The 26,395-nt window shown below is 41.9% G+C and overlaps 2 protein-coding genes across 2 annotated transcripts; one reads left to right on the top strand and one right to left on the bottom strand.

The window, feature by feature from the left end:
* Positions 1-628: 628 nt before the first annotated feature.
* zmynd19 (zinc finger, MYND-type containing 19) lies at positions 629-9,095 on the bottom strand. The gene is made up of 6 exons (XM_080477346.1): positions 8,811-9,095; positions 4,747-4,806; positions 4,557-4,663; positions 3,461-3,601; positions 2,759-2,939; positions 629-2,416 (listed from the first exon to the last, which is right to left on the bottom strand). The coding sequence occupies exons 1-6, from the start codon at positions 8,859-8,861 to the stop codon at positions 2,273-2,275; spliced, it is 684 nt and encodes a 227-aa protein (XP_080333472.1). The 5' UTR covers positions 8,862-9,095; the 3' UTR covers positions 629-2,272.
* A 6,283-nt stretch (positions 9,096-15,378) lies between these two features.
* bspry (B-box and SPRY domain containing) lies at positions 15,379-26,289 on the top strand. The gene is made up of 6 exons (XM_080476857.1): positions 15,379-15,772; positions 17,230-17,328; positions 20,451-20,681; positions 22,001-22,026; positions 22,122-22,246; positions 23,784-26,289. Exons 1-6 carry the CDS (start codon positions 15,437-15,439, stop codon positions 24,317-24,319), a joined length of 1,353 nt encoding a protein of 450 aa, XP_080332983.1. The 5' UTR covers positions 15,379-15,436; the 3' UTR covers positions 24,320-26,289.
* Positions 26,290-26,395: the final 106 nt, after the last annotated feature.

The following is a 26,395-nucleotide window of genomic DNA, read 5'->3' as shown; positions in this document are numbered from 1 at the left end:
CCGGCTGGAGTGCTGAGCTACACACAGTTTAACGTCACTTCTTTTTTTTCCTTTAGTGATCCAGTCTTCTGATCAGAGTTTAGTTTACAGGTGCATCTCAGAAAATGAGAAAAAGTTCCCTTTTTACCTCTTTAATTCAATTTAACACACAAATTTAAAACAAGTTCAAGCCCGGTTTGGTTTCATTAGTGTCGATTTCAGATTAAATCCTCAAGAAAAAGTGGGGAAAAAACTCAGCATTTTGTCAATAATGGGTTTGAAAAGGTTTTCAGCACATTTCAGCTTATAAATAAAACAAACAGCATCTCATTCATTAGATTGATTTAACCAGATTCCATTAATAAAACATGAAGCTATTAGTGTACAGAAAACAAGAACCATTTTTGAGATGCACTTGTACAAGAGTATAGAAACAAATACATTTAGGCTTCGAGTCAGAACTGGAGAGTTCTGATGTTTGAAATAGGAATTAATTCTCCAATAAACCCAAAAATTGGTAAAACAAATGAGATTTTCCCCCCATTTCTGTTGAATTGAATACATATAAATTGAAGTATTTCAATCCTTTTGGGGTTTATTCTTTATAAAGTTAGAATATTTCACAAGATGTGACGTTTTCCCTTTTTTTAAAAACGTGTAAGTCTGAATGAAGGTAGAAACAATCGAGCCTTTCTGAATTCCATTTGACAGCACAGATGCTTGAAACTGGGATGAATCCACAAATAAAGACCATTAAAAAACAAAAAGTGTTTCTTTTTACAAGTACATCTAAAAACCTGAACCAGGAAACGATGGAAAAGGTTTAATTAGTAATAGTTGTATTTTTCATTTAGATTTTAAAGACACACTTTAAGGCTGTGTTTGTTTTATTCCTGATAATTTAAATTCCCAATCAATCAAAATAAAAATACATGAGGCCATATTAACAGTTTTATACTTTTGTTTTTGCAACATGTGCAGAAGTAAATGAGAAAACAACTTTTTAATGATGTTCAGATTTTGTTTTAGATGTACCTGCAAATCTGTCATGAAAAAACCAAAACATCAACGCTTCATTTAATCTCCAAACCGGACAGCTGGGACCATGCAAACGCTTGAAATTGTAATTAATCCAGAAATTAAACAACAAAGCAGGTGTTTGGATTACAAGAGCATCTAAAAAAAAATTTCCTTCCATATTTTAGTTTTTATGCACAAATAATTGAATATTTTTTTTAATTCATCTCAGCAACGACAAATTAAATCAGTTTTATATACAAGAGGCCACAAGCGTCCCAGTAAACGTGTTAGTTTACATGTTACTGTGGAATTTAACTTGCTTTGCCTCAATAATCCCATTTCTTTTAGATGCACCTGCAAACAGAGAAAGTAAAGAATCGGGTCGGTACTGGAACCAGATTCTGTCAAAACGAAGGCGATTAAAGAACAAAAAGTGATTTATTGTCTCGGGACCGATTCTAAAGGGTGAAGAAGAAAACTAAGCCTTCATTTGGCAGCAGGTTTATTGAAGAACAGTGAAAATATTGTTTTTCAAACCACCAATTTATGATTAAATATGACATTTAAAACGTGGTAATATGGCCCCTTTACAAAGAGCGAAGACGTACATTTACTGTTTCAGCGTCCTTTAGTACACATTGGCAGCACGTACACATTCACACACACACACACACACACACACACTCACACACACTCAATACTGATGGTGTGACTCAATCAGTGAAACTCATCCGGTGTGTGTTGGCTGCGTGGGGGGGTGGGGGTGGGGGTGGCGGGGGCGACCGTGAACGCAGCAGCGAGGTCAGAGGTCAGAGAGGGAGCGTTACAGTGAAAAGGTCCATGTCCTGTTTGAGTGTACCGGTGTAACGGCGGGTACTGCGTGCTGTTTGATCGATGCCCAAACCCCCCCTCCGCCCCCCGCCCCTCCCCCACATACAAAACCATAGCAGCAGGTAGAGCTCGAGGATCTCCGTCCTCAAGAAAAATAAAGACCAAAAAAAATGAAAAATGGAAAAACAAAAAGACCCCCCCCCCCCCCCCCCCCCCCCAAACAAACACAAAGAGCAAAGCTGTGGAGGTTTACCAGTTCTGGGAAGTGGCAGAAGTCTTTCTCCATCCTCCTCCATCCTGAACTCCATCAATCAGCCCATCATTGTCCTCCGTCAGGAAGTAAAACCCCCACCCCTCCCCCCCCCACAAGTCTAATGATCACCCTGTCTCCCCCATTCGCCCTCCTCCTCCTCCTCTTCGTCTTTCGTCGGCGGAGGGCAGATCATCGTTCGGGCTCCGACTCCAGGGCCAACACCCGCTTGCGCTCGCGGCACTGCTTCTTGTGGGCGGGCCAATCCCGCTGCTGGCACTGCGAGCCGCAGTAACGCGCCACCTGGCAGCGGCCGCAGATGTTGAACTCCCGCAGCTGCAGAAGGCCGGAGAGAGGGATGAGAGAGAACGAGAGAGAGAGAGAGGGAGAGGGAGAGAGAGAGAAGGTGGCTTTAGCTCGCGGCACACAAACAGCTGGCTGAGATTCCGGGGCGGTTCAATCTAAACCACTGGATTAAACCACGGCGAGGTGACCCGTCATGCACCACTTGTTAATGTTTACAGCATATCGTCCTCTGCCTGTGTGGCTTCATTACAAACACCATCCAAACAGCACCCACTAGTGGCCCAACATAAAAACTACATCTTTTTCAGCGGTTCTGCCATTTCAGAGTAAATAAAAAACCTCTGCAGAGAAAACAAGAGAAGTGCTACGTACCCTCCTCTCGATGAGTGAGCAGGGGGGGTAGTGACACTCGTAGTAGGTGCAGGAGCACTCCTCCTCCTCCACCAGCTCCCCGTTAGCGTTGTAGTAGCGCGTGCGGCTCAGCTCCAGGTACTGCTCCTCCACCGGGTCGGCCGGTACCTGCTGGATGGCCAGCCAGTACAGAGACTGCTCTCTGGAGGACGGACGGGAAGAGAGGGTCAAGAAGAAATTCTGTATTTGGATTCTTGTGTACAAACTAATAGACGACAACGACTTGTGATAGTTTAGGAGTGGGGGTGGGGTCAGAGACATTAACGGGTTCTTGTATGAGTGCTCGAAATATAACGGCCATTTTGTCACAACGGCCACAAATAAACAATTTTTTCTTCTTCTTTCAAGATAAACTCCAAAATCATTTATCATTAAAAACTTAAATGTGTGTAATTTCTTCAGTTATCACATCCTCTTAGAATAATTTCATAAATTAAAATCGAGATAATAAAAGCTTGATAGATTAAATGGAAAGATTGATTTAAAGCTTCACTATTGATATTCATGTTTTAACTATGGGAAAAAATGATTGCGTCCAATACATTGGGAACTGGAAACCACAGCTTACACAGGATAGGCTTTAGAGATAAACTTTTAAATACCAACTGAAAGAAGCTCCAGAAAGTGAAAGCTGGTCAGATGGCTGAGCTCTGGCCGTCTCACCTCTGCTTGCTGGATATTTCCTCGGGTTTGGGGCTCCAGCCCACCGGCACCAGCCGCAGGTTGTCTAGTCGGTTGTCCACGGTCACAGAGTTGATGTGGATCACCTGAAAGCTGGGCGCGATGCCTCCTCGGTGCTTCTCCCTGCGTGATGACAGCAGATCAGAGTCAGAACCAAGAGTACTTAAAGCATACTGCGCGTGTATATATGTGGTAAATACATGTGTGAATATTCTATATGTGTGGGATATATATATATATATATATATATATATATATATATATATATAGTCTTCTATATTAGATAACTAGATCAGTGACTCCTTTTTTCTTTTGATTCTTTTAAAAACCCACTTCAATAGAATTGTTTCTTCCATTTTTAATAACATTCTTCCCCTTTTATCTTTTTAAATGCTCTCTCTTTTAAGCCACCTCGGCCAGAGGTCTTTTGTCACCAATAATAATATTTTTTGTCTATAATAATGGTCGACTTAAATTGATTATATTTATTTTTTTGTAGAACTATACTTTCATAAGCTATAATTTATTGATCATCATCAGATGTGTATATATTTTGGGATTGTGGGGGAACCAGGGGTTCTCAATCCTGGTCCTGGAGGGCCGGTGTCCTGCATGTTCTAGCTCTCCCAGCTTCAGCACACCTCCATCTGATGATGATGTCATCATCTAGCTTGTAAAAAAGCCAAGTAACGAGGCCCGATTGCTTTCAGGTGTGTTGCAGCTGGGAGAAATCTAAGACATGCAGGACACCGGCCCTCCAGGACCAGGATTGAGAACCCCTGGTCTAGTGGATCTCTACTTTTACTGACTGATGCACAACATCTTCCATTCCTCATCACAATGGATCAGCCGTTGAAGCAACTACAGGTGGAGTAAATCCCACTGATTTATCACGGCACCTGTTATTTTCCCCAAACTGGGTCATGGTGCACAAAACGAATTGAGAGGAGCGGTCTGATCCACCGGACCAGATAGTTTTGTTAAGAAGAGACATGAGACAGGTCGGTCACATTGTTATGGCTGATCGGTGTATCCCCCCCCACCCCCACCCCCCCGCTGCCACAGCTGAGCGACTCACCAGAGCAACTCATGCAGAGGCCGTCCAGCCCAGCGGCCTTTCCCAATGTCGAACGCATACGCAAAGATCTTGGCTCCGTTTCCGTCGGCGTCCACCTCCATGCGCGCCTGCAGAACACAACATTTCACTGCACCGAACCTCAAACAGGCAAAACAGAATTTGTGATGGGATCCACAGAGGGAATAATTACCTCGAAGGCGTAGTTCTCCACCAGCGGTATGTCCTGCTCGTCGATCAGTGTGTATTTTGTCTGAAACGAGAGAGGATGCTTCGCTTAGAGGCGACATCTCAAATACTAGATTAAACCGCTGCTCCAGCAAAGTCACGGTTACGTCCCTGTCAGGTTAACTGTCACGCACCAACCCGCCACTAGTCGGAGCCAACGAGCACTCGGATTGACTAGAATGTCTGTGTTCTCTGCTGCATGTGTGGTTTCATTATAAAAACTAACAGCAGCACTAACTAGTGGCCGTCCAGGAAAGATACATTGGTTTTAGCATTTCTGTGTAAACAGATTTGTTTTCAAAATGTTGCCGTATAAACGTTAAACTTTTCTGAAGTGAAGCTGCTGAATTGATGAGTTTTCACTCGATACCTTGTCGTGTAACATCTCCAGTGAAAACCCATAATTTTTGGATTTTCTTTGCAGAAACCTTTTGAAAACCACGTCGTTAGCATGCTGCTTGTTGTTTTTGTAATATTATCTGGGAGTCATGACACTCCGGAAGCCGTTGTTGTTAGAGTTTATCTTCTCGCACATGTGCAGAAGAGCTACTTACTACGGTGCGCAGTCGCGGCTTTTCCGTCATTTCCACTGAGACTGAGTGTTTTCATAAAGTTCCACCTTGGGAGCCATTTCCACCAAATAAAAACCCAAAAGAGTTTTTTCTCTCAACGCAATTTACCTCTCGTTTACGCCCACGTTTCTATTAACAATATAAGGAAACATTGATGACTGAAGCAGATCAACATTTAGAACCTCAGCTTCCGATCTCATGCTGACCCGATACCGACCCCATCAGGTAGTAGATCGGCCGCCATGTTCCCGATTAATTATAAACACGGCGGCCTGCAGGCCTCGCGGGGGGTTTGGGATTAGTGGGATTCCGGGTCAGTGTGAAAACGACTTCATTAAAACTGTTCAATGAAGAAAACTTCACACTGAACCCAGAGGAGCCGGAGAGCCAACGAGAGACTGGGAGCCTTTAAAGACATCAGTTCAACACTATTGTTTCATCTGACTTTAGAAGTTTGCCTTCTAACCGCCGATTAGATGTACTGAGGCTGAATGAGTATTCGTCATGTGTAGACCAGTCAAACATTTGCATGCGTCTCTTTTACACGATTTCCCCTTTTCACACTCGTACTTCAGGAATCTCTTCTCTGATTACAAACGATGCTCCGTCAAACATCCTCATGTCACACCCACTGATATAAAGCAAGTCAAAAACAAGGTGTCGGCATAAAAACAAGTTATTTTCCAGCCTATCCTGGTGCTGCGGAACAAAATGAAACATGATAATGATGATGAGAAATGATATGAGGCTATTTTACAGGGAGATTTATCTCTTTTGTGAATTCATTGCAGAGAAAGACACATGACGTGACACATGTTTAACTGATTATAACCTTTTGGATTTAATTGAACTGCTTGTAGACTTCCCCTACTGAGGGAAGCATGAAGGTGTTGTTCAGCATTATTTATACAAAAAGTGGTAGACGCCAAGAATATTTGGCCGAGGAGCTCGTACATGCCCACCGCCATTTGCATATAAATTAAAAAACTGGTGTCATTACTGTTCTCTTTACATTTACGTGACATCTTGAAGGAGTCACTGGTGAGTAAAAGCACAAGTAATCATATTTGCTAGACTGAAATCGAAGTCAGATCAACACGTCCAGATATAAGCCAACCATCTAGTCAACTGTCATCATTGTACACTTATAAACTTGCTATCCGAGATGTTTTCGGCTCTGCTCACACAACGGAAATGGCGAGAATTTGGGTCGTTGATGAACACGTAAACAAAGCCACAAGTCAACAATTATATCTAAAATCTCCAGCCAAAGTGGAGCTCTGGAAAAACCCAGTCTTTCTGTTTGCATGTAGACACACAGGAGGAGACAGTATCAGGCAGAAGCATCATCAGCATCATGTACAAACTGTGTTTAAAAACAGTGTCAATATGTCCCTGTACTTGTGACACGACTCCCAGTCAGTTTCTTGTATTTTACTTTAAGAGGAGCGCCACTTCATTATAGATCCTCACAAACAACCCTCGGCTTGTTATCGCTGAAGGAACAGGAAGTGATTCACACCATTTGTTCTTGTGTTTTTTTCCCCAGGACTCTGATTGGCCAGCAGGGCTTCATGCTTCTCGTTACAGGGCCACATAAAGGTTTGTGTCATAGAAAAACGTAGAGGGGGGAAACATACTGTGCTATGTGTAAACATGACCATGGGCTACTTTCACACCGCAGGAAAATCCAACCAGATTTACTACGCAAAGCCGGACCAACTTGAGCCGCGGCCACGCATTTTACAAACGATTCTCCCACAGTCCGATCTTTCGTTTCAGACGGCTGAAAACCGCGCTGGGTATGGGAGCCCGTCGACGCAGACGACAGGATGAATCTTTGGAAGAATAGCAAGGTTTTGCGCCAATGACTCTCCATCTATATCCACTTCTGTAAACCGTGGTGCTCGCCGTGACGTCACGCCTTCGTCTGAGCGTTGCGGGTCACCCTGGGGTTCAGAAAACGTTTGTGCTGCAGCTTGATGAAGGTCACATTTTAAATGTAGTGTGAACGATCGCACAAAGAACTCGGGAGTTGTGCATCAAGACCTGCAGAGTGAAAGTAGCCTTAGATGACTCCAAAAAGGTCAATGAGTGCAAATCCACCAATCTGCCCAAGTGCCACAAGATTACAGCAATAAACCAATAATACATCCATGCATGTCTCTATAAACGGCCAGTACCTACTGTCTCCCAAATTTGGGCTCAAGCAAACAAGGTCCAGAGCAAAAATACTCGACAACAAACAAACCTCCGCCTGATCCTTGCTGGAGTGCATATTAGTGCCCATTTTACCAGCAGAGTTAAAAAGCAGCATGCACGCTTGCTCAGGCCAAAAGGGGTCAGTTGATAAGCTTCGGAGGGGATGTGTACAGACTCCTGGTGGGAATTCACCCTGCACGTGATGGCTGCAACACACCTAAACAGAGCTGGATCCCCCCCCCCCCCCCCCTTTCTAGGAAGGATATAAACGCCAAAGAGAGGATTTGTGATGACGTTTAGGGAGTGAACCCAGGTTTTTAAGCATGCAGCAGCTACCGGAGCCGTGTGTCCGGAGGTGGGACTTGCAGATACACGTGTCAACATACCAACACCGAGGCTCCGCAGAGACACGGGGAGTCCACATACCTAAAGGTCGAAACGTGCAACGTGACGGCTCACACCGACCATTGAGTGTCGGGGGGGGATCTTCCCGGAGAGACGCAGTTCTCCCCGGGAAGTGTGTATGTGTGTGTATGTGTGTGTATGTGTGTGTGTGTGTGTGTGTGTGTGTGACTGTGAGCTCCGTCACCGGGCAGGGGTTTGGTCACAGCCCGACCCGGGAGCTGTCTGCACCGGTTATTCTGAGGGCGAGCCGCCCGGTGACACCACACCGGAGCAGCGCTCCCGGGGCCGGCCCACACGGTTTGACCACACGCCCGTCAACAGCCGGTGGACGGGAAATCAAGCAACTTCTTTTTAAAAATCGAGATACTGCCGGCGCTTTGTTGCACAAAAGACTCGGTTGATGGAGCAATGGCTTCCTCATTAGCCGACACTTCTCCATGTAATCCCAATAAATCGTCCAGCACGCTGCCGCCACCACCTCAACCGAAAACAACAGTCCTGCAATTTTAGATGAAACCGACTAATTTTATCATAAACAGCAGCGCTGGTAAAATAAACCTGCGTGTTTAGCCGTTAGTGGCTGAATTTTAACGTTAATTGCTAACCAGCGGCTAACCGCTACATGCTAGCTGGCGTTAGCCGGAGTCTGGCTCGACACGGCCGGCTTCTCTAATCCGCTCAAAACGCGGCGAAAACGGCCGCGCTGAAGTCCCGCCGCTCCGGCCGCGGCTCCACAAGCCGCCGAACATCGGCAACGACTAACCGCCGCCGGTCCGCTTTCCACGGCGCCTTTTGTGCTCCCCGCGGGCCCTCCCCCGGCCGCACATGGCAGCCCTGAGATCCAGCTCACCTTCCCGGCCACACGGCCGAGCCGCACGATCCCGAGCTTGAAATCCGACATGAGGAGGGACGGGCGGTGGTGACACGGAGAGGCAGCGGGATCCAGCCGCGGAGAGTTGTCGCGTGGAACTGGAAGGTGGGGGGGGGAGGAAAAAAAAAACAACAACTCGCCGGGGCAACCCCCCACAAGCCCCCGCCGCGATGCCAGTAGAGGTTGAGACTGTTCGCCCTGACTCCGGGTGGCTCTCTCCGGCAGAAGCCTCGGTGACACACCGCCTCCTCCTCCGCCTCCACCGCTGGCGCAGGAGAGCCCAGCGAGCTGCTGCGGGGGGGGGGGGGCGAGTCGATGCAGGGACAGCGACCAATCACAGACGACGCCGAGGCGCTCGGGACGACGCAGCGTGCCATCTTGACCAATGGGAGGCGAGAACTGTTAAAGCCCGCCTGTTTCCGCTCCCCCGTCATCCGTCTCGTGACCACTTCCAGCCATTTTCGCGGGAAATGTTTGCTGGGCGAGTGGGGCTGTGTGACGTCAGTGTGTTTCTTTTCCTGCTGAATTAAGATTAAAACACACAAAAAACCAACAGAACTGTCGAGATGTTTAAAGAACTTATCCAAAAGAATAATGACACCCTCTGCTTCCCTGGTCTCTTTTGTATTTTTTTTAATTATACTATTCCCTTTAAAAAAAAAGTTTTTCTTATTTGTATTTGTTATAGTTACAAACGTTATAAGTACCTGTCATAATGTTTAAGATTATATGAATGTATTATTTGTGAGTACTGTGTTAAAGTTGCTATATGTTTGTTTGCACTGTTTGGATGTTCCCTATTAGTGCAATAAAGTTCTAAAAAAAAAACAAATAGGATTAAAACGAGACTTTACATTTCATATTGAAATAGATTTGTGGATTATATACATAGAAAAGGGTTTGGCCGCTCCTTAATAGGCATTTAATTACAAATAAAGTCAAGGAAACATCTTTTATCCATAGAATCAATCCTGCAGAAAGATTTGACATGAAATTATGGCTTTTGTAATGAATGTCCTAGAAATAAATTCATGCAATAAATGGCATTTTCATTCATATTAATATTAAAATCATTTGAAAATCCATGCACGTACATTTTCCTGAGTTCTGGGACTTTAGTAAAGGGGTTTTCGTCAGATGACTCTTCAGTGTAACCTCTGATTGTGTTGCTTTGTGGGATACTCATCACGTGTTTTATTTATCCAGCATTTTAATGGTCACACTTTCACAGGCTTGTGTTTTTAGATGTACCGTCTCTTATTCAGTCTGCGTTGTGCAAAAATATCAGGCGGTGAAAAACTTGGAGTTCTTTCTCTTCAGTTAATACAAGTAAACAAAAAAGACAAAACCAGGGAAATACATGTTGTTGTAGTTGCACTGTGGTTAAATCACAGAAGGAGTTTGTGTTGATATTTAAAAATGAATAACAGACTAAACACAGGATGGGAGGGAATTTGCAGGCATAATTGAAAAATGTGAAAAAAAAAATGCAAAACATAAATAAAAATCAAAACATTTGGACAGATTAAGAATCATTGATAACTCACGTATTTTCACCCAAAGCCATTTGATCTTAATCAGACAGTTTTTCATCTATGGTTTTCATTACTACAGTTCTCTGACTCGATGCTCAGTTTGTAAAGTTACTCACCGCCCTCTAGAGGCCAGGAGGTGTATTACAGACTTCTCGGACCAGACACGTTCTCTGCAGTTAATTCAGGGGCCACATCACAGCTCAATCTAATCTTGGGTGGGATTTTGTGTGCCTGCTGCTCACTGCCGACCAGTATCCCCGCCATACTGCCGCCAAAGTACCAGTAATACTGAAAATGTATCAATCAAGGACCAGTATTAGTGAAAAAGGTATCATTAAAGTACCAGTAAAAGTTAAGAAGTATCATTAAAGGAGCAGTATTAATGAAACAATATCAATAAAGTAACAGTATTGATGAAAGTATAAATAAAGTACCAGTGATGGTGAAAAAGTACCAATAAAGTCAAGGTCAGAAGCAGGCAACGTCAAGGTGATGTTATTGGTACCCATAGGTTGATTGTTTCTGCAGTTGCAGGAGGGAGAAGGCATCTAACAGTTCACACTGACACGTTTAAAGGAGTACCAGGAATAGTGAAAAAAAGTATCAATAAAGTACCAATGAAAGTGGACAATTTTCAATAAAGTACCAGTAAAACGTATCAATAAAGTATCAATAAAAGTGGAAAAGTACCAAGAAAAGTGGAAAAGTATCAATAAAGTACCAGTAATGGTGAAAAAGTATCAATAAAGTAACGACAAAAGTACCAGCAAATGTTTTTTTTAAAGTATCACTAAAGTACCAGTAAAATTTAAAAAGAGTATCACTAAAGTACTGATAATGGTGGAAAAAGAATCATTAAGTACCAAGAAATGTGGAAAGGTATCAATAAAGTACCAGTAATAGTTAGAAGTATCAATAAAGTACCAGTAATAGTTAAACGTATCACTAAAGTACCAGTAATAGTTAGAAGTATCAATTAAGTACCAGTAATAGTTAAAACTATCAATAAAGTACAAGTAATAGTTAAACGTGTCAATAAAGTACCAGTAATAGTTAGAAGTATCAATTAAGTACCAGTAATAGTTAAGAGTATCAATAAAGTACCAGTAATAGTTAGAAGTATCAATTAAGTACCAGTAATAGTTAAAACTACCAATAAAGTACCAGTAATAGTTAAACGTATCAATAAAGTACCAGTAATAGTTAAAACTACCAATAAAGTACCAGTAATAGTTAGAAGTATCAATAAAGTACCAGTAATAGTTAAACGTATCAATAAAGTACCAGTAATAGTTAAAACTACCAATAAAGTACCAGTAATAGTTAGAAGTATCAATAAAGTACCAGTAATAGTTAAACGTATCAATAAAGTACCAGTAATAGTTAAAACTACCAATAAAGTACCAGTAATAGTTAAACGTATCAATAAAGTACCAGTAATAGTTAAAACTATCAATAAAGTACAAGTAATAGTTAAACGTATCAATAAAGTACCAGTAATAGTTAGAAGTATCAATTAAGTACCAGTAATAGTTAAAACTATCAATAAAGTACAAGTAATAGTTAGAAGTATCAATTAAGTACCAGTAATAGTTAAAACTATCAATAAAGTACAAGTAATAGTTAAACATATCAATAAAGTACCAGTAATAGTTAGAAGTATCAATTAAGTACCAGTAATAGTTAAAACTATCAATAAAGTACAAGTAATAGTTAGACGTATCAATAAAGTACCAGTAATAGTTAGAAGTATCAATTAAGTACCAGTAATAGTTAAAACTATCAATAAAGTACAAGTAATAGTTAGAAGTATCAATTAAGTACCAGTAATAGTTAAAACTATCAATAAAGTACAAGTAATAGTTAAAACTACCAATAAAGTACCAGTAATAGTTAGAAGTATCAATAAAGTACCAGTAATAGTTAAACGTATCAATAAAGTACCAGTAATAGTTAAAACTACCAATAAAGTACCAGTAATAGTTAAACGTATCAATAAAGTACCAGTAATAGTTAAAACTATCAATAAAGTACAAGTAATAGTTAAACGTATCAATAAAGTACCAGTAATAGTTAGAAGTATCAATTAAGTACCAGTAATAGTTAAAACTATCAATAAAGTACAAGTAATAGTTAGAAGTATCAATTAAGTACCAGTAATAGTTAAAACTATCAATAAAGTACAAGTAATAGTTAAACGTATCAATAAAGTACCAGTAATAGTTAGAAGTATCAATTAAGTACCAGTAATAGTTAAAACTATCAATAAAGTACAAGTAATAGTTAGAAGTATCAATTAAGTACCAGTAATAGTTAAAACTATCAATAAAGTACAAGTAATAGTTAAACATATCAATAAAGTACCAGTAATAGTTAGAAGTATCAATTAAGTACCAGTAATAGTTAAAACTATCAATAAAGTACAAGTAATAGTTAGACGTATCAATAAAGTACCAGTAATAGTTAGAAGTATCAATTAAGTACCAGTAATAGTTAAAACTATCAATAAAGTACAAGTAATAGTTAGAAGTATCAATTAAGTACCAGTAATAGTTAAAACTATCAATAAAGTACAAGTAATAGTTAAACGTATCAATAAAGTACCAGTAATAGTTAGAAGTATCAATTAAGTACCAGTAATAGTTAAAACTATCAATAAAGTACAAGTAATAGTTAGAAGTATCAATTAAGTACCAGTAATAGTTAAAACTATCAATAAAGTACAAGTAATAGTTAAACGTATCAATAAAGTACCAGTAATAGTTAGAAGTATCAATTAAGTACCAGTAATAGTTAAAACTATCAATAAAGTACAAGTAATAGTTAGAAGTATCAATGAAGTACCAGTAATAGTTAAAAGTATCAATAAAGTTGGGGCGCTGAAAATCTGGTCGAAGCAAAAGTTCATTAAAAAGTTGTTTTAAGTAGAATCAATCCTTCAGAACCAGTAATTGAGGATTACTTTCAGTCTCAGAGTAAATACTTTTCACTTCATTCAGTTTAAAGTATGAAAGTGTCGCTAGTTGATTTGCAGTTTGAGGTCAAAGATAAATGAAACTAAAAGAACTAAAAGAATCCCCACAGATTGTCTGATGATTATTGTGGTTGCGTTGCCCACTCAGGCAGCAGAGTTGCCTCGGGTTGCGTTGACGTGTTTTACAGTTCCTCTAACAATGGCGGCGCCGGGACTCGGGGGGGAAACGCAGCTACTGGGGGGGTCGGGAGGCGCGACGCCCGTCCAGCTGGGAGGGGCTGGAATCAGCAGGGACCAGGGGCTTCTTAAGTGGGGGGTTGAATTTCTGCTGATCTAATCTGTTTCCTGCCCGACAGGCTTTTCTTTTCACGTCGGTTCTAAAGGTGGAACACGAAGCTTTTCACTCTGGACGGCGGAGAGGAGGCGTGAAACCCGGGAATTCCAACCTGAAGGACAGAAGCAGCCCGTGGGTGGACTGGAGAGAAGAACACATGTATTACGAGCGGTCACTCTGACTCAGCTCCTTGTGGACGTGGACGACCCGTTTGGACCGGCTGAAGCGATAAACCAGGTCTCTGGGGTGGGGCGGAACAGACTCCTTTGTAATCTGGCAACGGGGGGTTTTCCACAAGACACCAGGATCTCAGGATCCAGGATGGTCTGGTGCAACAAAGCTCAACTTTCTGGTCTGAACTGGAGAAGGAGAATCACTCCTGGGGGGATAGAAAATACGAATATTAATGAAAATAAATTCAATAAAGTTACAGTAATAGTAAAAAGTATCAATAAAGTACCAGTGTTGGTGAAAAAGTATCAATAAAGTTGCAGTGTTGGTGAAAAAGTATCAATCAGGTCATGGTGACAAGGAGGTGACGTCACAGTGAAGTAATTGGTACCCATAGGTTGATTGATTCTGCAGTATGAAAGTGGTACTTTACCAGTAGTACTTTCTACACGGAGACGGAGCGTTTTCAGAAAGATGCATTTCCTCCCGTTTACACGAAGACGGAGTCTGAGCGGAGTTCCACACCATCAGACCAAAATTGCAAAGAAGGTTTTGTATTTTCACTTAAAAAAAAAAAAGAGAAAAGTTGTTTCATTCGAGCCTGAAGAAGATTAAAGTCAACAGACATGTCAGTGAAATGTATTTCTATATACTTGGGACTCAATAAAACATCAGAAGGTCCAGAGTTCTTTGTTCCTCTGAAAATTCAACTCTACAGCGTCGCCATCATGGAAGTGTTTGTGTGGTTTTACAGATTAAAAACCTAATCCCTCAGATGTTACGTTAGTCCAGACACTCCGCCTCTTCTCTGCTGTTGCCACAGACGTCTGATGTGAGGCGCGGTGGAACCGCTGATCTCCGGGTACACTGCGGTGTCTTTCCCACCTCGCCCCTCCCTGGTGGTGCCCCCCCCCCCCCCCCCCCACAAAGGTTCCAGACTAACAGACCAATAAAACACGGAGAGGTGATTGTGACGTGGATTAAAACTGCACTTATGTAGTTTGTTTCATTGCTTCACCTCCCAGAAGGAGAGAGAATCATTTTCACCTTTTCATCCGCAAAATACTCAACTTCTATTGGGAGAAAATTAATGTTCAGTTTCTATTGTTGGTTTTGTTTTGGGGGGTAGATAGATAGATAGATAGATAGATAGATAGATAGATAGATAGATAGATAGATAGATAGATAGATAGATAGATAGATAGATAGATAGATAGATAGATAGATAGATAGGAGGATATTTTTGGTAAAAAGTGCCAGAAAATCTTGTTTATTTTGAAAAAGAAAAATGAAAGTAATGAAAAACTGTAAATCCTGAGCGGGAGTCTTTATAAAAAGTTTCACTGAGGGAAGATTATTCTTTAGAAAAGCAGAAAATCGTCTGAACGATGACCGGATCTTCCTCTTGTACTTGCGGTTAATTGAACCGGGGAGCAGGTGGACGCCCAGGAACGAGTCTGACCTCCGGTGTCCGTGTTACACTTCCGTGTTCCGCTCACCTGTTACACCTGCGTTACTGCGCTCAGGAAGGCGCGTCCCCGCTGCGCTCCGCTCCGCTCCGCCGGTGCACCTGCCGCCGCGCCGCCGCGCCATGACCGACCTCAGGCCCGGTTCCTCCCCAGAGGAGACCTTCAAGTCGGGTACGGACTGCGATCCCCAGCCCATCTTCTCCGTCATGGCCAGCGCCGGGGGGTTGAAGCAGCAGGCGGAGGGCTCCGCGGTGCCGAGCGGCGATGCGACCTCGACCACCTCCGACGCGGAGTCCGGGGTCTTCTCCGTGGGGTCCGAGCTCTGCGCGGAGCACGAGTCCGAGCGGGACTGGTTCTGCGGCACCGAGCAGAAGCTGATCTGCGTCCGGTGCGCCTCGGTGGGCTCCTGTCAGGGCCACACGGTGAGCCCGCTGGCCGCCAGAGTCACCGCCGTGCGGGTGAGTGCGTCGGTGCCCGTCGGTGCCCGTCGGTGCGCGGGCCTCAAACAGCCGCTCACCTGTAAACTTCTCTCACCTGTAACAAGCGGGTTTACTCGAGTATTTTCAACTCCAGCACCCAGACACGTCGATTGAAGCCATGCACCAGTACGTGATTAAATATTGTGGTACTTTATCCAACTGTACAGGTGGATGAAGTACAAACATTTCAAGTAAAGTATCACAAATCTGGTACTTTTAAGTGACGTTGCTTGTTCATGTCTTACTGCTTGCTTGTTATTTTCATTTCACTTTAACGGTGGTACTTAATCCACCTTTAAATTGGATAAAGTAACAACATATTTAATAAAGTTTTACTTGCTTTAAATTGACGTGTAGGTGTGGTTGAAAATACTCAGGTAAGCACTTTGGTACTTTATCCACCTGTATGGATGGATAAAGTACCAGCACGAGAGTAACTTTTGAGTTATTTCTTTCAGTTTGTCAGTATTGCATCACGTAACACTCAGTAAACACAACCAGTCAGTTTCCTTTAATCGACCTCCTGTTTAGAATCTTACAATCTTTGTTTAAGTTTCATTATCAAAGTAAATCTACCAATGAAACTTTGTTCATATGCTGCACGTGTGTAGTAATAAGCGTTTTTCCAACACCCAAAATGAAATGAAATGAGGATTTAAGTAATAATTCAGTTATTAAGGTTAGGGTTATTTCTTAAGCCTGCCGCCTCCAATAACTGTGTGTCAAAAACACAGTTCAGTTCAGGAGCCTCATGCAGTTTCAGTGAAATAGTGCATTAATAACCTTTAAGTTTAAACTTTAAAGGTTTGTTGTTGAGGTGCAGAGTATACTGGATGAAAATGTCTATATTTACTATGGAAAATAACTCCAATATCAACATGAAGCCAGTGAATGGGTTTTTTCTGGCGCAAAATACAGTGAAATGTTAAAAAACGTCTCTTAAACCTGTTGCATTACGAGTGTTTTTACAAACTCACACCGACAGCACGGCTTTGAGGTTTACCAGCTTTTAATTTTAGTTTTTGGTCTTTTGTTTGACTTCATCTAAAACCAGTCAACATCTGATTCTTCATTTAATGACGATGAACATTGACATCATTAATTCTGACGACTTTAAAAAACGTCATTATAGTTATTCAGGGTTTTAAAAAATCTGTTTTTAAACCAAATTAGTCGCCGTGTTGAGGAATATATCCAGGGAGCCTCAGAGTGTTTCCACGTGGAAACAGTTGACAGGTGAATCTTAATTTCTTGGGCGTGCCACACGTCACAAGTGTCTTTCCCTGCTGAATCCTCCTCATGGTATTTGGGAAGACAGGATTTTCCTGTTGTGCTTCTCACAGAATGCGTGTGTGTGTGCGTGTGTGTGTGTGTGTGTCCGTGTGTGTGTGTGTGTGTGTGTCGGTGTGTGTGTGTGTGTGTGTGACCTTCAACAGAACCGACTGGTGGACGTGTGTGAGAAGATCCAGCTGCAGGCGCAGCGGATTGAGAAGTTTATCGACCAGACGCTGGCGACCAAAGAGCAGAACCTGCAGGTGAGAGGAGAGGATCCTGCTCGACAGGTGTGGCGGCTTCACGCCGGCTCGTTCAGGTTTATCTCTGAGTTTCATTTCCTCCGGGACGCCAAGACAATGTGTGACTGTTTTTTTGTTGTTTTTTTTTAATCACAACCAGGAACCAAACTGACATTTAAAGTATTAAAAACCTGGAGGATGTGTACACAGGCTCCGCCCACACGGGCAAAAACAATCTTTTTTTTCCTTCCCGTCATTCTTAAAAAAAATTCCCGTCCACGTGGCACCGTAAAAATGACTCAAAACAATGTAGTACATATGCCAGGCTTATAGGGGGCGCTGTAACACTGCCACAGAAATACAACAAAACCGGAGAAGACACTGAACAGAAAAGTCCTCGTATTGGGGAAAATCTAGAATCTGGTCTAATTAAACAGCAGCTTCTGCAGCGCCACCTGGAGCAGGTAGTCCGCCGGCGTCGTCGTGTGGGCGGGGCCTCAGAAAACAACAGGAAAGGTGGAGCTCTTACTCAGTGGTGTGACGAGTTCGGAGCGGGAGTCCACAACCTCTAAGACCAAAGCCTGTCCATGACGCCATCGCTTTAATAAAGCGTGAGCTGGGACTCAGCAAAAGTCAGGATTTCTACATTCTCTGTGTCTTTTTCTTTTTTTTTTTATGTATTTCTGTGGCAGCGTGACGGCGGCACCTAGAGGCCTGGCATATGTACTACATCATTTTGAGTCACTTTCATGGTGCGTGTGAATGGGAACATTCTGTAGAACGTGGACGCCGCCTAAAAGAGACGGTTTTGCCACGAACGAGCAAATAAAATTTATCCAGAGACGCAAAACATGTTGAGGCTTTAAAATGACTCATAAAGTTTCAGATAAAAGTTTCATAACTACAATCTGAAACACGTTTTATAGTTTGTATGTTTTGACCTTTGACCTTTGCTATTTAAGCCCGTTTAGTTGGGCTCTTTTAGAATTTTTAAGAAATTTCTGAAATTGTATTTCCGCTGTTTAAAGGCGTTTAGACTCTGAAATATTTTGGCCATTTTTTCTTTTCTCATGATTTTAGGATTTACAAGCGATTTTCAGCCACTTGAGCTGTTTTAGTTTTGTTTGTTGTTGTTGTTTTTTAGCAGTTTTGAGCAATTTTTATGACGAAAGGAAAAAGAAAACCTCCCCTGTATCTGGTCGAAGCTGCAGAAGTCGGAGGTGGAGACTTTCTGCTGGCTTGGTTGGGACTAATGGACAGAAACAGAGAAGACAGACAGACACGTCCACCTTCTACAGTCTCATACAGCGAGAGTGTAGCAGAGGCCTGGAGCCGATCCCAGCCGACTGACCGGGTCGGCAGCGGGTCAGATTCACACGGACAGAACATCTAGAGGCTTCAGGGAACCTCAAACACATTGTGTTTGTGGACTGTGGGAGGAAACTGCAGAAAAACAACCAACCTTCTGCACACGTCACAACAAAAATGAATCTTAAGAGTCAAACTTTCTGCCAAACAGAGTTTGTTTGTTTGTTTTGCTTCAGCTCCTCTAAACAGGAAGAAAAGTGATAGAAAGTCGCGGGAGAGCGGTCGTCTGTCACTTCATACCTGCTGCTGTATTCTTAATGTTTTTAAATGAATGAGACCCTGGAGCTGCCGCCCTGTCTCCACTCTCCCGTACTTTCCATTTTGGTAAGCAAATATTTGATCTGGGCTCGAACACTGGCGACACGTGCTTCTCCGCCGGCCGGGGTGGAAGCTTCAACGCAGCCAAACGCAGCGAGCGGAGGTCGTTAACGTCGCCGACGACTTCCTGCTCCTCAGCATCAACAAACAAATCCACTGAATATTAACCAATCACAATGTGCGGGGAAGTTTTAACACACGTACTGGTTTGATGTTTTCCTGTCGGCGTGTGACAACCTTCACCTGCGAGAAGCAGACAAGCATGACGTGGAGCTCTGGCCGAGCTTCAGATGTGACGGGAGGTTAATGGATGGCAGTGCACTGCAGCTGCTTTTCTGCAGACTCAGCAAACGCAATCTATAAATAAACTGTCCGTCTTTGTTCCTATGTCACCATTCAGATCATAAAACAGAACTCAGATCATCTACAAGGACTTTCTTAATTACTTTTTAAAGTTTTTGTTTGATTTGTCCTTTTTTCTATTATATTGAAATTTCTTTTTTAATTTATACTTTTGCTTAATGAAACTTATATTTTTGTCTTTAATTTAGACTTTTTTTAAACTTAGGTTATAATTTTTTCCTTCATTTATACTTTTATTTTTAGTTAAATATTTTTTTTCCTTAATTTAAACTTTAATCAAAAGGTATATTTTTTCTTAATGTATACTCTTTTTGACTTTTAGTTACATAATTTATTCTTTTTCTAAACTTAAGATTGTTTTTTCCTTTAATTTACACTTTATTTTATATTGAATTATTACTTTTCCTTAATTTACAGTATACTTTTTTTTCTAAACAAAATGTATGTATTTTTTTCCTTAATTTATACTTTTTCTAAACTTTAGTTATGTTTTTTCCTTGATTTACACTTTTAACTTAGATTATTATTCACAGTATACTTTATTAAACAAAATTTATATTTTTTTACTTAATTTATACTTTTTTTTTTTAATTAGGTTATAGTTTTTTTAACTAAACTTTAGTTATGTTTTTTCCTTGAGTTACACTTTTTTTTAACTTAAATTATTATTCACAGTATACTTTATTAAACAAAATTTATATATTTTTTTCCTTAATTTATACATTTTTTTTTTTTAAATAAAATGTATAAATATTTCCTTAATGTATACTACTTTAAGTTAGACATTTTATTTCCCCTTAGGTTGTAATTTGTTCTTTAATTTATACTTTTTTAACTGTTTTATTCTTAATTGAATCCTCCTGAGAGAATTTGATCGAAGGCTTTTTAAATCAGGTGTTTAACACATTTTAGTTCAGGTGCTTCACATTCCCGTTTCATCCTGCAGTTTCAGGGTTTGTCTGGGTTGGGGCCTGCGGCGGCCGGTTTTGGCCCCCGAGCTTCATGTTGAACATCCTGCTGTGAACCGAGACGCTTCATCCTTTAAAGAAAGAAAAAGGAAAGTACCTGATGGTTGTTCTCCTCCGTGACTCCAGGCGGCGGCGAGCACGGCGAGGGAGCAGGTGGTGGCCCGAGTCAGCGCGGCGAGGGAAGCCCTGGAGGAGGAGGAGCAGCGCCTCCTGGAGGAGGTGCACAGGGAGGAGGAGCGGGTGGAGCAGTGCCTCCTCACTCAGCGGGCCCACTGGAGCCAGGCGCTGGCCAGCCTGGCCCGGACCCGCTCCCGACTCGTGCACACGCTCACACACACTCCGGACACACAGCTGGTGGTGAGAGGCCGTGTGTGTGTGTGTGTGTGTGTGTGTGTGTGTGTGTGTGTGTGTGTGTGTGTGTGTGTGGAGAGGGGCTGACGTCTCTATTTAACATTCAATAAGACTAACAATGTAGTGCTTAACTCTTTAGAAGTGAAATTTACTGTTAGAAACACGTTCATAAGGTAATTAAGTGGAAAAAAAAATCTTTTGAAGAACATCAAACTGAACAAAAATACACAATTGATCAGTTTTAGTTTAAAAAAACACTATTGCATGTCTGAAATAGAACTTTACTGCAATTATTTGGTCAATATTTTTAAACTGTTGATAGGAAGGAAAGTAAAACTTATCAAATATGATCAGAATAATTGTAAAATGAATGAATTTAAACACTAATATTTACAAATAGTGTTATAGGCAGCTTTATATTACACTAAAGTATAATAAAATCAGTTGAAAAGCACCTAAAACACCAAAATCACACATAATCTATCAGTTTTAGCTAAAAAAAACAACAACCACTAGTACATGTCTGAAATAGAACTTTTACTACAATTATTGAGTAAAAAATTTTTATGCACATGGCTTATGTTCAAACTGTTCTCTTGAAAAGAATGTAAAATCCTCATAGGAAGGAATGTGAAAGTGGTCTAATATGATTGAAGTATTTAATGTGGTACTTAAGTATAATAAAATGGCCAAAATCACACATACCGAAGTATTGGGTCAATATTTAAAATTTTTTAATAAAATGTAAAAGTTCTCAAATATGATTAAAATACTTGGAAAATCAATATTTAAACCCCAAAGCTTAAAAATAAGGTTAAAATCTACTTTATGTGACACTTAAGTATAAATGACCAAAATCACACAGAATTGATGAGTTTTACCTGAAAAACACTTTTGCACGTCTGAAATAAAAGTTTTCCTTCAAGGATTTGGTCGATAACAGTTTTCTGTGCACAGGACTTCCTTTCAATATGAAACCTCATAAATATGATGGAAATACTCAGAAAAGGAACATTTCAACTCCAAAGTTTAAAGGTCGTGATATTAAACAACTTTATACGGCACAAAATAAATCAGTTTGAAAGAACTTAAAAATCACACAGAATTAATCAGTTTTAACTAAAACAAACTATTTCATGTTGGAAATATGATTTTTTTCTTCAAGTATCGGGTCAATAATAATAATAAAAGAACTGTTATATGCACACATGGCTTATGTTCAAACTGTTTAGAAAATAAATAAATAAAGTTAAATAAGTTTAAAATGGTGTTCTGAAACAACTGGTGTGATCAAATCTGCTGACCTCCTTCATCTCGTCTTTCAGACCAGCGTCCAGGAGATCGATGAAAGGTGCGTTCGTCTTCACTCACATGTTCCCAGGTGAGGGTTTCTCCTCCCTGATTGGCCGGCCAGACGTGACGCTGCTCTTCCTGCTGTTTGTCCAGGGTGGAGGAGAGCGAAGGGGTGGGGGAGCCGTGTGACACCGAGCAGCTCAACCTGAACGCCGCCTGCAGCCACAGCAACCTGCTGAGAGTCCTGTGGACCACCACCATGCTGCTGGCCCCCCGCGGTGCGTACGCCTCGCCTCACCTCACCTCACCTCGCCTCACCTCGCCTCACCTCGCCTCACCACTCACTGAAACACCTGCAGCGTCAACGCTTCTCTGGCAGGAACGCTGGAAAATAGATCATCACTTCCTGTCTGGTTAGGAAGGAAGGAAGGAAGAAGGAGGGAAGGAAGGATGGAAGGATAGAAAGGAGGGAGGAAGGGAGGAAGGGGATAAGGAAGGAAGGATGGATGGAAAGAATGAAGGAGGGAAGGGAGGGAGGGAGGGAAGGAGGGAAAGAGGAAGGAGGGAAGGAAGGATGGAAGGGAGGGAGGGAGGAAGGAAGGAAGGAAGGAAGGAAGGAAGGGAAGAAGGAAGGAGGGAAAGAGGAAGGATGGAAGGGAGGGAGGGAGGGAGGAAGGAAGGAAGGAAGGAAGGAAGGGAAGAAGGAAGGAGGGAAAGAGGAAGGAGGGAAGGAAGGATAGAAGGGAGGGAGGAAGGAAGGAAGGGAAGAAGGAAGGAGGGAAAGAGGAAGGAGGGAAGGAAGGATAGAAGGGAGGGAGGAAGGAAGGAAGGAAGGGAAGAAGGAAGGAGGGAAAGAGGAAGGAGGGAAGGAAGGATGGAGGGAAAGAGGAAGGAGGGAAGGAAGGATAGAAGGGAGGGAGGAAGGAAGGAAGGGAAGAAGGAAGGAGGGAAAGAGGGAAGGAAGGATAGAAGGGAGGGAGGAAGGAAGGGAAGAAGGGGATAAGGAAGGAAGGAAGGATGGATGGAAAGACTGAAGGAGGGAAGGGAGGGAGGGAGGGAAGGAAGGATGAAAGAAAGTAAGGATGATGGAAGAAAGGAGGGGAGGGAGGGAAGAAAATAAGTAGGGAGGGAAAAAGGAAAGATTGAAGGAAGGAAAGAACAAGGGAGGGAAAGAAAGAAAGAAAGAAGAAAATAAAGCACTGAGGTCCTGTTTACACAACAACGTTTCACATGACAACATCTAATCCGCTAAAGAAGAGGAGTGTTTCTGCTGCAGCAGCGGACACAGAGATGATGTAGTTAGTCTGCCGGGCCACTGGAGGGCGCTGTGGCTTGATTTTGTAATGAAACTACACAGAACAAAACACTATAAAGGTGAAGAAAATGGAGAGAACCTGACATCCGTATGGACTGATGGTGCATCGGATGCTCTCAGGGAGAGTCTCAACTATTAAACTACTGATCTGGAGGATCAAACTAGAATATTGACGGCGAGTCAAACCACTACGGGTCGGCCATGTTTGTTTACAACTGGAGGGGGGGGGGGGGGGGGGGATGAGCAGTAACAGGCTCTGTAGCCTCCATCAGTCTCTGCAGGAGGGATTAGCGCTGTGAAAGAATCTTTCCACCTCAGGAGCCGGATTAAAAACTTTAGGATACAGTGGATCAGAACACTGGTACCGTGTAAACGGACGCCCCCCACAGTGAAGGAAGTTTTGTAGATACACTCGAATTCGTTGTCGTGTAAACGGGGCCTTATTTTCATGATGTGTTAAAACCTCTCATCCCCCCCCCCCCTTCCTCTTGCCCCCCCAGACAGGGACTCCCCCCGCCTGCAGGTTGACCCCCGCACGGTGAGCCCCCTGCTCTCTCTGTCGGACGACGGCTGCACTCTGACCTTCGTACACAGGAAGCCCCGGGCGTCGCCGCCCTACGACCCCGCCCGCTTCGACTACTGGCCCAACGCCCTGGGCTCGCCGGCCGTGGCGTCGGGCTCCCGGGGCTGGCTGGTGGACGTGGGCCAGAGCGGCGCCTTCAAGGTGGGCGTCTGCTACGCCGCGCTGGAGCGCAAGGGCTCGGGGGACGGCGCCCGCCTGGGCCACAACGCCCAGTCCTGGGTGCTGTCGCACTACGACGGCGACTACTCCTTCTGCCACGCGGGGAGGAAGGAGCCGCTGCGCGTGGTGAGGCGGCCGGCGAGGATCGGCCTGCTGCTGGACTGGACCGGCCAGACGCTCACCTTCTACGAGCCCGAGTCCGCCGCCGTGCTGCACACCGTCACGCAGCGCTTCAGCGCGCCGCTGCTGCCCGCCTTCGCCGTGACTGACCGCAGCATCACCATCCTGCACTGACGCCATGTCCGCTTCCTCAGACCTCCTCACATTATTGCTTTTTCTTTTTAAAGCCCCTCAGGTTCTAAATGTGTCTGCAAAACGCCGTTTGGCCGAGATCGAACCGCCGACCGTGAAAACCCGCCGGCTCGTCCCACTAACCCACGGGACATCTAACAGGCCGATGCTGAACCGCTTACCTCGTCAATAGAATTTGATTTAAAACGCTTTTTATTCACTTATTTTTAGTTTAAAAGAATATATATATATATATAAGAAAATCACGCTGTACCTTTAAGACCTGCTGTTGCTGAAACAAGATGGAACTGTAATTTGACACCAGCCTCACTCCCTTGAAAGCAGCTTTTCCCTGGGGAACAAAAGAGATAAACAATAAATATTGTTCAGGAACATGAAAGTGTTTAAGTTCTGAAACTTTTAAGACCAAAAGAAACTTCCTCTTTTTTTTTTTTTTTAAATAAATCAAATTTACCCAGAAACAAGTTTTAACTTCAAAATTAAGTTTCTAAAGTTTCCTATTCTGGGAAGAAAACCCGAATCTTATGCTGCATTTCATAAACATTTCTTCACGTTTTCAGCTGTTTTTGTTCTGATTTTAGCCGTTTCATTCTTCCATTCTGATATTTTCCAGATCATTTTGACATTAGAAGAGAATAGAAATTCCTCCAGCTGCTTCACACAGAATAAATAGAAGGAAACTTCATGAACAAGAGGATAAAAATGAAATAAGTAATGTTATATTAATATGTAAACGAGGCTTAACCGGGACTAATATCAGCACAGAAACGATGAAACAGTTGTTAGAGTCTCATTTTAACTGATTTATCTATTTTCTAATCAGTTTTACTTGTTTTTTTTGACATTTTTCAGCTTTTTTTTGTTTTTTCCCCCATTTTATTTATTGTGTCTTTTTTTTAAAGCCTTTATAAAGAAATGAAATGACTTATCCCTTTAAAAAGGCTTTAAAAAAAACAAAAAAAAGATAAAAGTCATTTATAAAATGCCTCTGGTGTGTAAATAGAATAAGCTTTTATTGCTGATTTAGTGGAAGGTGCAGGATGCAGACTCCTGATCGAGGCCAAAACAAGGAGTTAAACTTGTTTTAGTCCCACTTTGACAGATAATACAAATATTTGATGTACTACAATACTTTGGTTTGGTTTTGTTCTATCGTGAATAAAAAGTTTACATTTAGTCTTAAACAGTCGGAAACAAACTCAACAGGTTGACGATTTTAGAGAAAACTTTGATTATGTGATTTTTAATGGTGAGATTAGAGTGAAACTTCACAGAGTTTAATGTTATTGCTTCTTTCACGTTATAGATTAATCCGCTTCAGTTTAAAAGGTGAGTTAAACACATTATACACGTTATTAAATACCACAATCCCTTTGGACCGCCATCTTTTTCTATTTATTACAATTTGTTAGGTTCTTTAAAGTGTTTATATGCGTTATATAATTTTTTCATAGTGTTACTGTAGTAAATAGTTTGACTGACGGTGATTGTTTTTTATTTATGAGGAGAAAATGAATGTAATGAGGCTCGATCAGCAAGATGAAACTTTTACAAATCTAGAAAAAAGTCGTCCATTGATCAGTTGTTTTGAAAATGTTTTGTGATAAAGAAAATGATTTTGTAAAAAAAAACGACTTTTTCTATGTTTTGTCTTTCGTTCGATTGAATAAAACACAATATTTTCTTTGAATCCAGCATCTCAGATAGTTGAAATGCATCAGAAAGATCAAAAATAAAAGATTTTAACGTGAAAATATTGATCTACTGATGAGAATTCAACAAGTTGCTCTGATGATAATATGAAGTAGTTTACTACGTGAGCTCCAGCTGCATGGGGCCAAATGTTTTCTGCCTTTAAAGGTGTAAAGAGTTTAATAAAAATCCACTTTGAGGACTGTCAGGCTCTCCATTGTTTGAGTTTGAGGTGATTTCCACTGCAGCAGTAATAAACTGAGATAACAAAATGACGAAATCTGATATTTTTTATAAATTACAATCGGAGACAAGTTTAATCTGGCTTCTATTTTCCTTTTTTCTTTGAACCACACATTATTGAGA

The sequence above is a fragment of the Lipophrys pholis genome, assembly GCF_963383615.2.
Source record: "Lipophrys pholis genome assembly, chromosome: 12".
Taxonomy (NCBI): Eukaryota; Metazoa; Chordata; class Actinopteri; order Blenniiformes; family Blenniidae; genus Lipophrys; species Lipophrys pholis.
This window is presented reverse-complemented; position numbering and strand designations above follow the sequence as displayed.